Below are 15000 nucleotides of genomic sequence, written 5' to 3'. Positions count from 1 at the left end.
CGCCATTTTATTCTACAAAGAGACTGTTTCAAGAGGCACAATGAGATCTTCTGAGAGAATTGTTGAATATACTGTACACAAATGTTCTAGAACGTCCTATTATGACATCATACTGTGACATCACAAATGTTCTAGAATGTTCTAATATGACATCATACTGTGACATCACAAATGTTCTAGAGTGTTCTATTATGACATCGACATCACAAATGTTCTAGAATGTACTATTATGACATACTGTGACATCACACATGTTCTAGAATGTACTATTATGACATCATACTGTGACATCACAACGGAACATGTTTGAGTTCCATTTGAATAATATAAATAATATGTTTGGTAAGGCTGTCCCCAAAGCCTGTTTTTGGGATTCAAACTTCGTCAGGGTTCTTCGAACGGACGTTCGAACCTTCGTTTTTAATTAAAAAAAAATTTAATAAAAAAAATAGACAATTAGACAAAAAATAGACAATTCCGTGCGGGGAAAGTGTGAAAGTGTGGATGATGCCTGTGCACCGCCGGCCAACAGGAGAGGCTCTGTATTGTCTCTATGACAAACGGTTCAAAAGATACAAAAAGGGGGCACGGCCTAAAGACGTGGTCAATATAGACCAATGAAAGAGGATATCCCTACTGAGTACAATGGTACAACCCGCAAGTCTCTACGACAAACGGTTCAATTTAGAGGAGAGTCTAACTTCAAGAAACAGGCTGTTCATTCAACAATGTATGTATATTTCAGTTTGTGGAGTGAATATGAGTTGCATAAGATAATAGAGTGTGAAGGTATACTGAATACTGTCTATCTGTCATAATCCGCCTGTCCAGCCTGGCCACGTCCCCCCGCCAGTTCAGAGACCCTTCCCTGCACCCCCCTTTCCCTCACCCTCTGGTGGACTTTTCCCGCTACTGCCACTATTGATGTCAATTCATGTTTGTATTCTCAATATGTCCTTAATGTTTAATGTATTCTCCGTCATGTTGTTCATGTTGCCCACTCTGTTTCCTGGTCTGGTCTAGTGTGTTGTCTCTTGTATTTGTATGTATTGTTATTCAGTCCTGTCATGTATTTGGTGTCACTGTTTGTCAGCATGTGTGTCTGTCCAGGTGTGTCTCATTGTAATTAGTCCCCTTTATATGCTGTGCTTCCCGGTTACTCCTCTGTCGGTTTCTTTATCAATGTTTCCTGTATCCTGTTAACCTGTCTCTGGTCTGTACCCTGTGATAATGGATTTTCGTATTATGTTCTCTGCCAGCATTGCTGAGGTTTTAGTTCATGTTTTGTAGTGTACCTTTTTGCTGCCTTGTGAAATACAAGTAAAGCCTTTTTCGTTGAACTACATCCCGTTGTGTCCTGCCTGTCTCTCTATCCTCGTCCTGTGTTTGCTATTGGGTCCACATCACCACCGAATCCTCACACTATCTGTATGTCATGTATGTCATTATATGTTATGATGAATTACATTACACTGATGTAAAGTTTCAAGTTTCTTTAATAGTTGTCATACAGAAGTACAGAATACTTTTGTACAAAATGCTTCTTACTGTTGCGCTCCAGAGACTGTGCATGACAAGATAAGTATGAAATAAAGACATAGTAAAAATTAGAAGTAAAAAAAGAGGTCACAGTGTTCAGTTTAGACATATGTACAATGTTCGTAGACGTAGTTACCATACAATATACAATACTGTGCAGTGTACTAATATACAATACTATATAGTGCAAGGCATAAATGGACGAGGTGCAGTTTAGGTACAATTCACAGTAGGTGTACGAGTTGTAGTGCAAATCCTTTATCAATAAATATAAAGTGTAAGTGTGTTTGTGTGATCTAAAGTGTGGAGAGTGGGTGCTGCAGTGTGTTGTTTGTTTGAGTGAGTGTGTGCGTGTGGGTGTGTGTGCTGTGTGCATTTGATGGTTGTTGCATAGTGATTATTGTTCGTTTAGCGATTATTGTTCGTTTAGCAGCCTGATGGCCTGGGGATAGAAGCTCCTTCTGAGTCTTTCTGTGCTCGCCATAAGACTCCGGTATCGCTTGCCTGACGGCAGCAGTTCAAAGAGGCAGTTGTTCGGGTGGCTCGAGTCCTTAATAATTCTCTTAGCCTTCCCCTTGCACCGCTTGTTGTAAATGTTCTGGAGGGTGGGAAGCCCCCCTCTAATTGTGCGTTCGGCTGAACGTGTCACTCTTTGTAGTCTGCTACGGTCTTGTGCAGTGCTATTCCCAAACCAGGAGGTGATGTTGCCGGTCAGGATGCTCTCTATTGTACATGAATAGAAGTTCCTAAGGATCTTCTGACTGACTTGGAACTTCCTTAGGCGCCTGAGGAAGTAGAGGCGTTGTCGTGCCTTCTTCACAACACTGTCAATGTGTGTGGTCCATGTCAAGTCCTCGGATATGTGGGCTCCGAGGTACTTGAAACTGTTCACTCTCTCAACTGGTGCCCCGTCGATGCTGAGGGGGCTGTAGTCCTTGACCCCCGACCTCCTGAAGTCCACAATCATCTCTTTTGTTTTGCTGACGTTCAGGGAGAGGCAGTTCTCCTGACACCACTGTGACAGGTTCTCTACCTCTTCCAGGTAGGCCCTTTCGTCGTTGGCAGAGATCAGGCCCACCACTACTGTGTCATCAGCAAATTTGATGATGGTGTTGTTGTTCCGCTGTGCTACGCAGTCATGTGTGTACAGGGAGTAGAGGAGGGGGCTCAGAACACAGCCCTGGGGGGCCCCTATGTTGAGCGTGATGGATGAGGAGGTGCAGTTGCCGGCTCTTACCACCTGGGGTCTGCCCGTCAGGAAGTCCAGGACCCACTGGCACAGGTCATAGTTCAAGCCCAGGTCCCTGAGCTAGGCTATGAGTTTGGAGGGGACTATGGTATTGAATGCTGAGCTGTAGTCGATGAACAGCATTCTAAACAAGACGAAAGTCTTTCTCTGGTCTGCATCCCCTTAACAATTGTTTGTATTGAGCCGTACTGTATTGTACCTGTTACGAAGGATCAGATTAAACCGAATATATATATTTATTTATGGATATATATTGAATAGTATTTGTATGTCGTTTGATATCCCTTGTATATTCCTTGTACATATGCATGGAATATCCCTTTAGCCTACTATAGCCCATAATAGTTCATTCTCTTATTGGACAAAGGACCAGGCGCCAGGGGACCAGCCCCTGGCGTCAAGTTCAAAAGTACCGACGAGACATGTCCGTACTAGCCCCGGCTCCGCTCAGGGATACGGCTACCGAAATGAGAGTGGCACTATTTGTTCACCGTGCATATAAATATGGCGCAAGTAAATGTAGAAGTCCCTTACCCTTCTTCCCAACTTAGTAACAGAACGTGAAGCCTCACCCACGATACGACGTGCGGTGAAGTATGGCCTGTTTGGCCCTAGAATAGCATTGAGACCTCGTGCGAATTAGTAACTGAATTGTCAGAGTTTGGCACTGTACCGTCGAGTGCGACGTATTTCTATCAAGTAATAATAGTCTATCGTGTATGGTGCATCGTGCGGTTAGAGTTCTAAAGTGACCAGCATCTCCAACGCTTCCTCGTGTTATCTAGAGTCTTATCCAGGTTGGGCCGACCACATGGCGCTTTCATCCGAGGAGATCTAGGCGAGGACCGAGGGACATGTACACTGGATTACCTACCCGACGACTGCTGAGCCCTATGCGGCTGGAATATATATTTGCTTTGGTACTGTGATTTGTGGAGCGGATAATCGCCGACGCCTGTGAGTGTTGGATTTACCCCCGAGAGGAGTCAAGTTGAGTCGGCGCTCAGAGAGACTGAGGTCGCCTAGCTTCTTCTTCATTGTGGAGCTACAGCCTACAAGAGAACCAAGGTGTATTCATCTGCGGATCAAGAGTCTATTGCACTGTCTTCTGTACTTGAAGTCTCCATAGATATCGTTGACCAGACGGTCTACTACCGACGGCTCTCCTACCCCCCCTACCGGCTTACAACCGGGAGGACCCCCTCCAGAATATCCCGCTATATCATTAAGTGTACCATAGATATAATTCCCTAAGAGCCAGGTTGTATACTTGCTTCCTGCGTAACTAGAGATTGGACATTCAGTGTTGATTTGCCTACGAGTACTCATTTGCCTTACAAGTGCATTCAAATGATAAATGTAAGATAAATATTCTATGTACCTTTTGCTCCATTAAATATTTGATTATTACCTTTGACTGGAACCGATTTCATTGTGGAAAGTGTTCATCATATTTAGATATCGTGTACTGTATGGCCAGTAGTTAAAGTACATAAAGCGGTAGTGGTTTAATGATACCATACTTATCAATACAGTCAGGGAATTGTACCCCTCAGTTACAATTGGTCCTTCGAGCCGGAGGGTAATTAGTGTAATATTAATATAGTGGTATTAATATTGAAATGGCCTATGATGAACACTCCACGAAACGGTCCTCCTAAAGTAGAACGCCCGCAGCGTAGACGGCAGCCACCTCAGTACTTAGAGGATTACGCTGCCAGTATACTACCTAGCCTTCTACAAACGGTAAACGCGGTAAAAGTAGAAAGTAAAATTATGTCCGACCCTATCAACCAGGATACCCCGACCACAGAGGCCCTAGTGGGTTCTAATGTAACTGACCAAGCTCACGGTGGGGACCAGGAGGGAACTGACACGACTTTACCCCCCGCCAAGACCGAAGAAGTAGTCCCCGGAGAGCTCCGGGAGGAAGACAACCCTCCAGAGATGGAACTCTGCACGGAACAAGATGAGGAGAGCGCCGAGGAGATAGAGCTCCAGGACTCCCCGCAGGAGAACGCATCCCCAACGAGTACTGCCAGGAGCGGATCACCTCAACCAGCGTCTTCCCCCAGCGAGGCGGACAAGATGCTGGCACAGGCGTTCCTCGCCAGCCTAGCAGCCTCCACAGAGCGCGATCGGCTCCAAGCACAGACGCTTAGTGAGCGCGAACATTCTACCATGGAAAGAGAACGCATTCAAGCGCAGCAACGGAGCGACGAAGATCGTATACGTCTAGAGATTAGACGCCTTCAGACGGAAGAGAATATGGTAAGAGACCACGCCGAAGCCCAGCGCGCCGCCGCCGAAGCCCAGCGCGCCGCTGCCGGTGCCCAAAGAGAAGCAGAGCGCGACATCGCTCTCACCAAGCGCGAAGCCGAGCGCGATCGATTACAAGCGCAGCTAATGGAGCAGCTGATCGCCAGGGCAACACCCCCTCCCTCGACACGGGGTTCCAGGGCCTCGTCAAGACACGGGTCAAGGGCACCCTCCCCTAACCGATTAAGCGACCCTGAGCCCGACCACCAGAGAGAGCCTATACCCCCCTCCGAACTCCTTCCCCGACTGGTCCCAGTGAGACCCAGCTACAAGGAAGGAACGGCGTACACCGCGGAGAGGCTAAATAGACGACTACAGGATCTAGATGACCTGACAGAGGAAGAAGAGGGAGAGGAGGAGAGTCAAGCCCGACAGCAGCACAGTACTCCACAGGACCAGGAGGTCCAGTACAGCCCAGGCTATACCCCCGCGGCTCTGCGCTACAGACCCCCGACTCTATTCACGGGTGAGCATGACGCACGACCAGTCCCGAGGAATAGCACCTGGACCAGCGGGCCATGGTACCCTGCCGGTACCAGCCCACCGAGAGGCGTAAGAGGAGACTCGCCTAGGAGGCCTCTCTTCCAACGCTCACCGATGTGCCAGCCATCCACGGCGTCATACATTGGCACACCGACGTTTCCAGACTTCACCCATGAGAACCGAGCACAGTACACGGAGCTACGGATGTGCTTAGAGACAATGATGGTGGATGTAGCTGATGAACGCCACAAGTATGCTATCCTATTGAAGCACCTGAAAGTGCCCAGAGCGCACAACATAGCGCTAGCTTATGCCACCTCTACGACCCCATACACCGCGGCTCTAGCAGCACTAGACCAAAGATATGGACGTATATGGGATTACGTAATACAAGAGATAAGGCATATTGACCGCCTACCCCCAGCAACAGACAATCGCTCACTAGACGACCTGTCTATCAAAGTACAATCCCTGGTAGGGATGCTGGGGGCGCAACGAGAAAAGGGTATGCACGAACTATACGCAAATTCGAATGTCGAGAGGATTTTAGAGAAGCTGCCGCCCGCCCGACAGGAGCGCTTCAGGCGGCAAAGAGACCACCGTGATCCTAACGGTCCCGAGCCATCCCTCCTAGACCTAGCCGACTTCCTGGCGAGAGAAGTCAGCAGCCTACGGTTGGATACGTTCGTGCGGAGCACACCAAGCTCCAGAGAGGGACCTAGGAGAGCAAACGATGGCCGAAGATTGGTGACTGTCATGCACCAATCAGAATCAGTACCGAGCAGCAAGAACCACAGTACCCCCTCGATGAAAGAGAAGTGGAAGATGGTGTGCCCGTACTGCGAAAAGGAACACTGGTTGTCACAATGTGACCTGTTCAAGAAGATGACCGCTGAAGAAGTGAGTCACTGGATAAAGTCCAACAGGCGCTGTTACCGATGTGCGCGCAGTCACATGGCAGCCGAGTGCCGCCTAAAGAAGAGGTGTAGTCGGTGTGACGGAGCCCACCTAGATGTCCTACACGACAGTAACAGAAGAAAGCCTGCACCATCCAGCAGCACAAAGGCAAGTGTTATGTACATTGACCCCGCTAGCAGCGGGGGCACCCAGGTGCTCTTAAAGGTGGTCCGCGTAACACTGAGTTACCAAGATAAGGTCATGGACACTTACGCCGTCCTTGATGACGGGTCAGAGAAGACCCTTCTCCTCGCGTCCGCTGCGGCCCAGCTGGGGCTGCGGGGGAGCGAAAACCAGATGACGATTCGGACAATAAGAAGAGATCTAAAGACGATAAAGGGCGAGAATGTCTCCTTCACTATCGCAGCAAGCGGGCAGCCAGAGAGACGGTATAGGATTACTAATGCTTTCACCAGCCAAGAAATAGGACTATCGCAGTACACCTACCCCATCGCCAAGCTGATGGATAAATATGTGCACCTGCGTCAACTACCTATCCCGCTCATAGACGGTGCCACCCCGACCCTGCTGATAGGCTCCGACCATGCAGACCTCATAGTCCCGATAGACCGGGTCCATACAGGACCCAGAGGTTGTCCTGCAGCAGTCGAGACCCGCCTAGGATGGACATTACAAGGCCCCCTCGCCAAGTCTCTTAACCGAACAGCAGCCACTAGCTGCCTCCACTCCAGAGTGACAGAAGAAGACACCACTCTCCTACAGCATGTCGAGAGGCTATGGACACTAGAGACAATGCCCTTTAAGAACGAAAAGAAAGACATTCGTTCTAAGGAAGATATTTACGCTATAGCCCTCCTCGAGCAAGGGACAAAGAGAGTCACAGTCAACGGAGTGATGAGATACGCAACTCCACTCCTGAGGCGAGAGGGAATGCCCACCTTTCACGCCACAAAAGAAGCGACGGAGCGGTATCTATTGAACACAGAGCGGCGCCTAGCCAAAGACCCCGCTCAAGAGACTGTGTACCGCGCTGAGATTAACAAGCTAATCACAGCGGGACACATAAAGAAAATTGACATTAAAGAGGCCGATCAGACGACCGAATCATGGTACGTGCCGCACCACAAGGTCCACCACAACGGCAAGGATCGTATTGTGTTTAACTGCAGCTACCAGATCGGATCACAAAATCTGAATAAAGAGCTCTTGCCCGGCCCAACACTCGGCCCCTCTCTACTAGGCGTGCTACTACGCTTCCGCCAGGACAAGGTGGCTATCAGCGGCGACATCAAAGGGATGTTCCTGCAGGTGAGACTAGTGGAGGAGGACAAGCCCCTGCTGCGGTTCCTATGGAGAGAGAGGATCGGAGATGAGCACCCAGCCATCTATCAATGGGAAGTCCTCCCTTTCGGAACCACATGCAGCCCATGCTGTGCTACGTTTGCACTACAAAAACACGTCGCAGAGGACCCAGCAGCAGATGAAGAGGTCCGACAAAGTGTGACAAATAGTTTCTACGTGGACAACTGTTTACAAAGCGTCTCGACGCCAGAAGAAGCCGAGGTTCTTCTACTCAAGCTCCGCGCCTCCCTGATCAAAGGCGGCTTTGATCTCAGGCAGTGGGCCAGCAGCAACCCGCAAGTATTGCGCAGCCTCTCCCCCGAGGACAAGGCAGCGAGCAGCGAGACCTGGATGGCGACCATCCCAGGAGAAGCCCAAGAAATGACACTAGGACTAGTCTGGCGCTTCAAAACAGACTCGCTCCATTATAGACACAAACCCCTGACCAAGGAGCAGGGAAGGTCGACGGCAATACCGACCACCAGACGGAGTGTATACAGAACACTCGCCAGACAATATGACCCGTTGGGATGTATTCTACCTTACACCACCAGGGCAAAGATGATTGTAAGAGCGCTATGGGACAAGGACCAGGGCTGGGACGATCCCATACCCGAACACCTTGCATCCACATGGAGAGAGTGGGAGACGGAACTCCGCTCACTCCCAGGTGTTAACATACGCTGCAGCTACTTCCCACCCACAGTGAGGCCAGAGACATGCAAGATGGACCTGCACGTATTCAGCGACGCCTCCGAAGTAGCCTACGGTTCGGTGGCCTACTTGCGTGCCCGAGAGGAGGGAGGAGAAATACATACTGCTTTCATCCTGGCTCGCTCAAGAATAGCCCCACGAAAGCAACAATCTATCCCGCATCTAGAGCTCTGCGCAGCCCTAGCAGGAGCGCAGCTCGCCACGTTAATCCAACGTGAACTCACCATCCCGGTGCAAAGAACAATCTTGTGGTCAGACTCCACGACAGTACTCACATGGATCCGGTCTGATTCGTGCAGATACAAGGTCTTCGTGGGAGTCAGAGTCACCGAGATTCAAGAGTTAACAGAAGTAGCGAGCTGGAGGTATGTGGACACCAAACACAACCCAGCTGACGTCATCACCCGGGGAATGTCCCTGGATGACCTCACCCGTCACAACCTCTACAGTGACGGACCAGAGTTTCTCAAGCTCCCCGAAGAAGAGTGGCCTACACCCACCCCACGGGAGGCGAGTAAAGAGGAGGCCGAAAACAAGAAACCTATGTTCTGTGGATTGAACACACTCGTCTCCACAGACCCCGACATAGACGATTGCCTCACCCTACAGAGTGCGCAGCTAAAGACATTTCTGAGGCACCACCCAGAGGTTCAGCCCACGACTGACATTTCAGCAGCTGACTACGAAGAAGCAGAACTTCTTCTACTACAACGAGCCCAGAGAGACTCGTTCCCCGATGAGCTAGACTGTCTACAGGGAGCAAAGCCCGTCCCATCACTCAGCAGACTGCTCCACCTAGCCCCCGAGAGCGACGCCCATAGTCTCATCAGAGTGGGTGGTCGTCTGCGGAGAGCCCCAGACTTACCGGATGACGTCAAGTACCCGATAGTCTTGAACAGCCGACACAAGGTCACAGAGCTGATCATAAAGAAATACGACGAGGATGTGCACCACGCAGGGGCAGAGAGAGTCTTCGCGGAGATCAGACGTCGTTATTGGATACTGCAAGGGAGAGAAGCAGTGCGGCGCTTCCAGCGAACCTGTCTAGACTGTCGTAAGTGGCGAGCCCAGCCCAGTATACCCCGGATGGCTGACCTACCTCCCTGTCGCCTCCGACTCGGCGACAAGCCTTTTCACTCCACCGGTATGGACTGTTTCGGCCCGCTGTATATAAAGAAAGGAAGAGGAACCGAGAAGCGGTGGGGTATTGTATTCAAATGCATGACCACCAGAGCGATACATATCGAACTCCTTCCAACCATGAGCACAGACTCATTCCTTATGGCCTTCCGAAGATTCACATCACGGAAAGGAAAACCGTCTACATTATTGTCTGATCACGGGACAAACTTCAAAGGCGGAGAAAGAGAGCTGAGAGAGAGCTTCCAAGCTATGGGCCCAGAACTTAAGACCCACCTCGCTCCATCCCAGATTGACTTCCAGTTTAATCCCCCGAACGCACCTCACTTCGGTGGAACTTGGGAACGAGAAGTACGTTCTATAAAGACAGCCCTGTACGCCGTGCTTGGGGCCCAGACCGTGGCGGAAGAAGTCTTAATGACAGTCCTCACGGAGATCGAGGGAGTATTGAACTCAAAGCCCCTCGGTTACGTCTCAAGTGATGTAGCAGATGTCGACCCAGTCACCCCCAACACACTCTTGATGGTGCGGCTGGACCCCGCGCTACCCCAGACAATGTACAGGCCTGAAGAAGCGAACGGCCGAAGAATGTGGAGGTACAGTCAAGTATTGGCTGACAAGTTTTGGAACAGCTTCCTACTCCACTACCTACCGTCTCTACAGACCCGCCAGAAATGGGTGAAAGAGAGAGACAATTTGACAGAAGGAACAGTCGTCATGATTATCGACCAGTCACTACCCCGAGCTATGTGGCCGGCTGGCCGCGTAAGCAAAGTGATCACCGGTGCCGATGGAAAGGTCCGAGCAGCTGAAGTGCTCGTCCAAGGGCGGACCTACACCCGACCCGTGGCGAGGCTAATAGAACTGCCAAGGCTCCCCGATACTATCGATGACGACCATGACCCCATGACTTTGTGAACTGACTGACCCTCACAGCAGACATTGAGTAGTGGACAGTGCGGTTAATCTGTCTCTGCTTAGCTAATTAGGTGGGACTAATTAGGGGGCGGCTGTTACGAAGGATCAGATTAAACCGAATATATATATTTATTTATGGATATATATTGAATAGTATTTGTATGTCGTTTGATATCCCTTGTATATTCCTTGTACATATGCACGGAATATCCCTTTAGCCTACTATAGCCCATAATAGTTAATTCTCTTATTGGACAAAGGACCAGGCGCCAGGGGACCAGCCCCTGGCGTCAAGTTCAAAGGTACCGACGAGACATGTCCGTACTAGCCCCGGCTCCGCTCAGGGATACGGCTACCGAAATGAGAGTGGCACTATTTGTTCACCGTGCATATAAATATGGCGCAAGTAAATGTAGAAGTCCCTTACCCTTCTTCCCAACTTAGTAACAGAACGTGAAGCCTCACCCACGATACGACGTGCGGTGAAGTATGGCCTGTTTGGCCCTAGAATAGCATTGAGACCTCGTGCGAATTAGTAACTGAATTGTCAGAGTTTGGCACTGTACCGTCGAGTGCGACGTATTTCTATCAAGTAATAATAGTCTATCGTGTATGGTGCATCGTGCGGTTAGAGTTCTAAAGTGACCAGCATCTCCAACGCTTCCTCGTGTTATCTAGAGTCTTATCCAGGTTGGGCCGACCACATGGCGCTTTCATCCGAGGAGATCTAGGCGAGGACCGAGGGACATGTACACTGGATTACCTACCCGACGACTGCTGAGCCCTATGCGGCTGGAATATATATTTGCTTTGGTACTGTGATTTGTGGAGCGGATAATCGCCGACGCCTGTGAGTGTTGGATTTACCCCCGAGAGGAGTCAAGTTGAGTCGGCGCTCAGAGAGACTGAGGTCGCCTAGCTTCTTCTTCATTGTGGAGCTACAGCCTACAAGAGAACCAAGGTGTATTCATCTGCGGATCAAGAGTCTATTGCACTGTCTTCTGTCTTCTGTCTTCAAGTCTCCATAGATATCGTTGACCAGACGGTCTACTACCGACGGCTCTCCTACCCCCCCTACCGGCTTACAACCGGGAGGACCCCCTCCAGAATATCCCGCTATATCATTAAGTGTACCATAGATATAATTCCCTAAGAGCCAGGTTGTATACTTGCTTCCTGCGTAACCAGAGATTGGACATTCAGTGTTGATTTGCCTACGAGTACTCATTTGCCTTACAAGTGCATTCAAATGATAAATGTAAGATAAATATTCTATGTACCTTTTGCTCCATTAAATATTTGATTATTACCTTTGACTGGAACCGATTTCATTGTGGAAAGTGTTCATCATATTTAGATATCGTGTACTGTATGGCCAGTAGTTAAAGTACATAAAGCGGTAGTGGTTTAATGATACCATACTTATCAATACAGTCAGGGAATTGTACCCCTCAGTTACAGTACCCATTCTGCAATCTGTTAATAAAGTTTTTAATCAATCAATCAATCAATCAATCAATCAAGGGGGTAGGAATACATACGTTTACACTTCATCCTCCTACTCCTGCTTGTTTGTTTTTTAATCTGTTTATTACTTGTTTTTTATTATTATTTATTTTCAATTTATGTTCGAAATAAATAAACGCATTCATTCAAGATATTGTGTGAGCAAAAGTATAGTTAATTTACTCATACAGTATGTACATCCTCTGGCCTCGCACGGATCTCACAGCTGTGCCCGCACAGTGCAATACTCCAATTCAGCCATTGGGTGGGTGGCGCTGCTGAGTGGTCCTCACAGCGCGGCCGTCAGAGCGCGTCCCTGAGAGCGCCACTGGCTCTGCGGCTCTGCAGCTGCAGGCTTCTCGTTTTCACATAGTTCAGGACTTTCTCTCGTCATCAACTACTGTACCTCTAATTAGTTTACTTTGTCAAGGAAAACCCACTAAAACTCATAAGCACAAATAAGTACATATGGCATTATATTTCAGAGGTGAATAATAAAATGAACAAATATTGATGGTTAAGAATTAGACTGAATAATGACATCACACAATAGTCTAATGATTAGACTGTTGTGTGATGTGATTGATTGATTGAAAACTGTAACATATTGCAGAATGGGTACAATACAGTACAGCTCAATACACACAATTGTTAAGGGGATGCAGACCAGAGAAAGACGTTTGTCTTGTTTACATCAGGGTCCCCCATTTTCAATTCATCATAACATTTATGACATACACAACATACAGATAGACAGTACTGTCACATCTATACATTTATGACATACCAGATTTACAAATACAGTACTGTTTGTGATACAAAAAGTAAAAAAAATAAAAAGAGAGAGTATATAATATATGTACATTTGACGAAGAAACTGTACATTGGAGGTGGTTGGGTGGGGTGGGGGGTTGGGTAGGCGGGGTGGGGGAAACTGTACGACTGTACAAGCAAAACTGTACATTGGAATATCGACAAAACCATACTTGGTTCCAAGAGGAGGGTCTCGTGTATTATTGGGTTAGGACATTTACTGTACATTGGAGGGGGTTGGGTTAGGACATTTACGGGGGCCAGTTTCGAATTGCAGTCTCCCGTAGGTGCTCTTCTAGAGTGTTTTGAAAGTGGGTAGTGATTCACTGTCTCTCTCTCATTTACTCTCATTCTCTCCTCGCTTGCTTTCTCTTTCTCTCACACTCCCTCTTTCTCCTCTCTTGCTCTCTCTCTCGTTATTTCACTGATTTGATTTACTGATTTGTTTGAAGGCTGGTTTCTTACCAGTTTCCTTTATGTCTCAGAAAAACCCTGACTTCATTGCTGGGCATTAGTGTCAAAGTACATCTGCAGTCATTCTCATTTCATGAGCAAAGTTATATAAATATATATGAAATGATAATGCAATAAAAACCTATAAAACCCATGTGTAGCGGCCTCTGCAGTACAGTTGTTAATATGATATCTAGAGAATAACTTGATGTTACCAAATATGCATGAGTAAAATAGGTACAGTAACAAAGAAAGTAGAGAACCCAGGGGAGGAAAGAAAGTACTTTTACTCTTGTATTTAAATACAGTTTTTAGGATACTTTACTTGAGTATTTCCAGTTTAAGGATCTCAATACATTTACTATAATACACTTCAAAGGAAGTTTCCTAATTTATTATTACCTCGACTACATGTCTACAAACCCTGCGAGTTACTGTACTTTCTTTTAATCCAAAATATGTGATAAGATGGAAAACATAATGCACATTTAATGTGTAAGTCTGTCAATGTCAAAAGGAAGGAATCACAACCAGCATAACTGGATGTACAACCAGTTTGACATCACACAGAGGTTGATGCATTGAGAATTTATAATCCTGTGTAGTACACCATACAGAATGTGTATTTTACTTTAGCTACTTACATACATTCAATATTTACTTGTATGCTATTATTTTGAATAGAGTCCTTGTTATGTTCCACCTGGTCCTGCCCACGTCCCCCTCCAATCCCTGGACGTTTCCCTCCACCTCACTTCCCCCGACCTCCTCATGGACTCCTCTCCCCGCCTGCTCATGGACAGTTCCCTTCACCTCCTCTGGGACTCCTCTCCCCGCCTGCTCATGGACAGTTCGCTTCACCTCCTCATGGACTCCTCTCCCCGCCTGCTCATGGACAGTTCCCTTCACCTCCTCATGGACTCCTCTCCCCGCCTGCTCATGGACAGTTCCCTTCACCTCCTCTGGGACTCCTCTCCCCACCTGCTCATGGACAGTTCCCTTCACCTCCTCATGGACTCCTCTCCCCGCCTGCTCATGGACAGTTCCCTTCACCTCCTCTGGGGGGACTCCTCTCCCCGCCTGCTCATGGACAGTTCCCTTCACCTCCTCATGGACTCCTCTCCTCGCCTGCTCATGGACAGTTCCCTTCACCTCCTCATGGACTCCTCTCCCCGCCTGCTCATGGACAGTTCCCTTCACCTCCTCATGGACTCCTCTCCCCGCCTGCTCATGGACAGTTCCCTTCACCTCCTCATGGACTCCTCTCCCCGCCTGCTCATGGACAGTTCCCTTCACCTCCTCATGGACTCCTCTCCCTGCCTGCTCATGGACAGTTCCATTCACCTCCTCTGGGGCTCCTCTCCCCGCCTGCTCATGGACAGTTCCCTTCACCTCCTCTGGGGCTCCTCTCCCCGCCTGCTCATGGACAGTTCCCTTCACCTCCTCTGGGGGGACTCCTCTCCCGGCCTGCGCATGGACAGTTCCCTTCACCTCCTCTGGGGGGACTCCTCTCCCCGCCTGCGCATGGACAGTTCCCTTCACCTCCTCTGGGGGGGCTCCTCGTACACTTGTGTTTGGTTAGATTGTCTATGTTCCTCTGTGCCCTT

At 48.6% G+C, this 15000-nt stretch overlaps 1 protein-coding gene across 1 annotated transcript in view; it reads right to left on the bottom strand.

Annotated features, from left to right (window-relative positions):
• LOC311223792 (tripartite motif-containing protein 16-like) overlaps positions 1-6 on the bottom strand; it is a gene marked incomplete at both ends in the record, with an annotated part of 1671 nt that extends 1665 nt beyond the window's left edge. The window contains one exon of the mRNA XM_084308558.1: positions 1-6. This exon is cut by the window's left edge and continues 1665 nt beyond it. Within this exon, the coding sequence (XP_084164684.1) occupies positions 1-6 (6 nt within the window).
• Between the last annotated feature and the right edge of the window lie 14994 nt (positions 7-15000).

The sequence above is a fragment of the Notolepis coatsorum genome, assembly GCF_963971535.1.
Source record: "Notolepis coatsorum genome assembly, chromosome: 2".
NCBI classification, from domain to species: domain Eukaryota; kingdom Metazoa; phylum Chordata; class Actinopteri; order Aulopiformes; family Paralepididae; genus Notolepis; species Notolepis coatsorum.
Note: the sequence above shows the minus strand (reverse complement) of the source record. Positions and strands in the feature narration are given on the sequence as shown.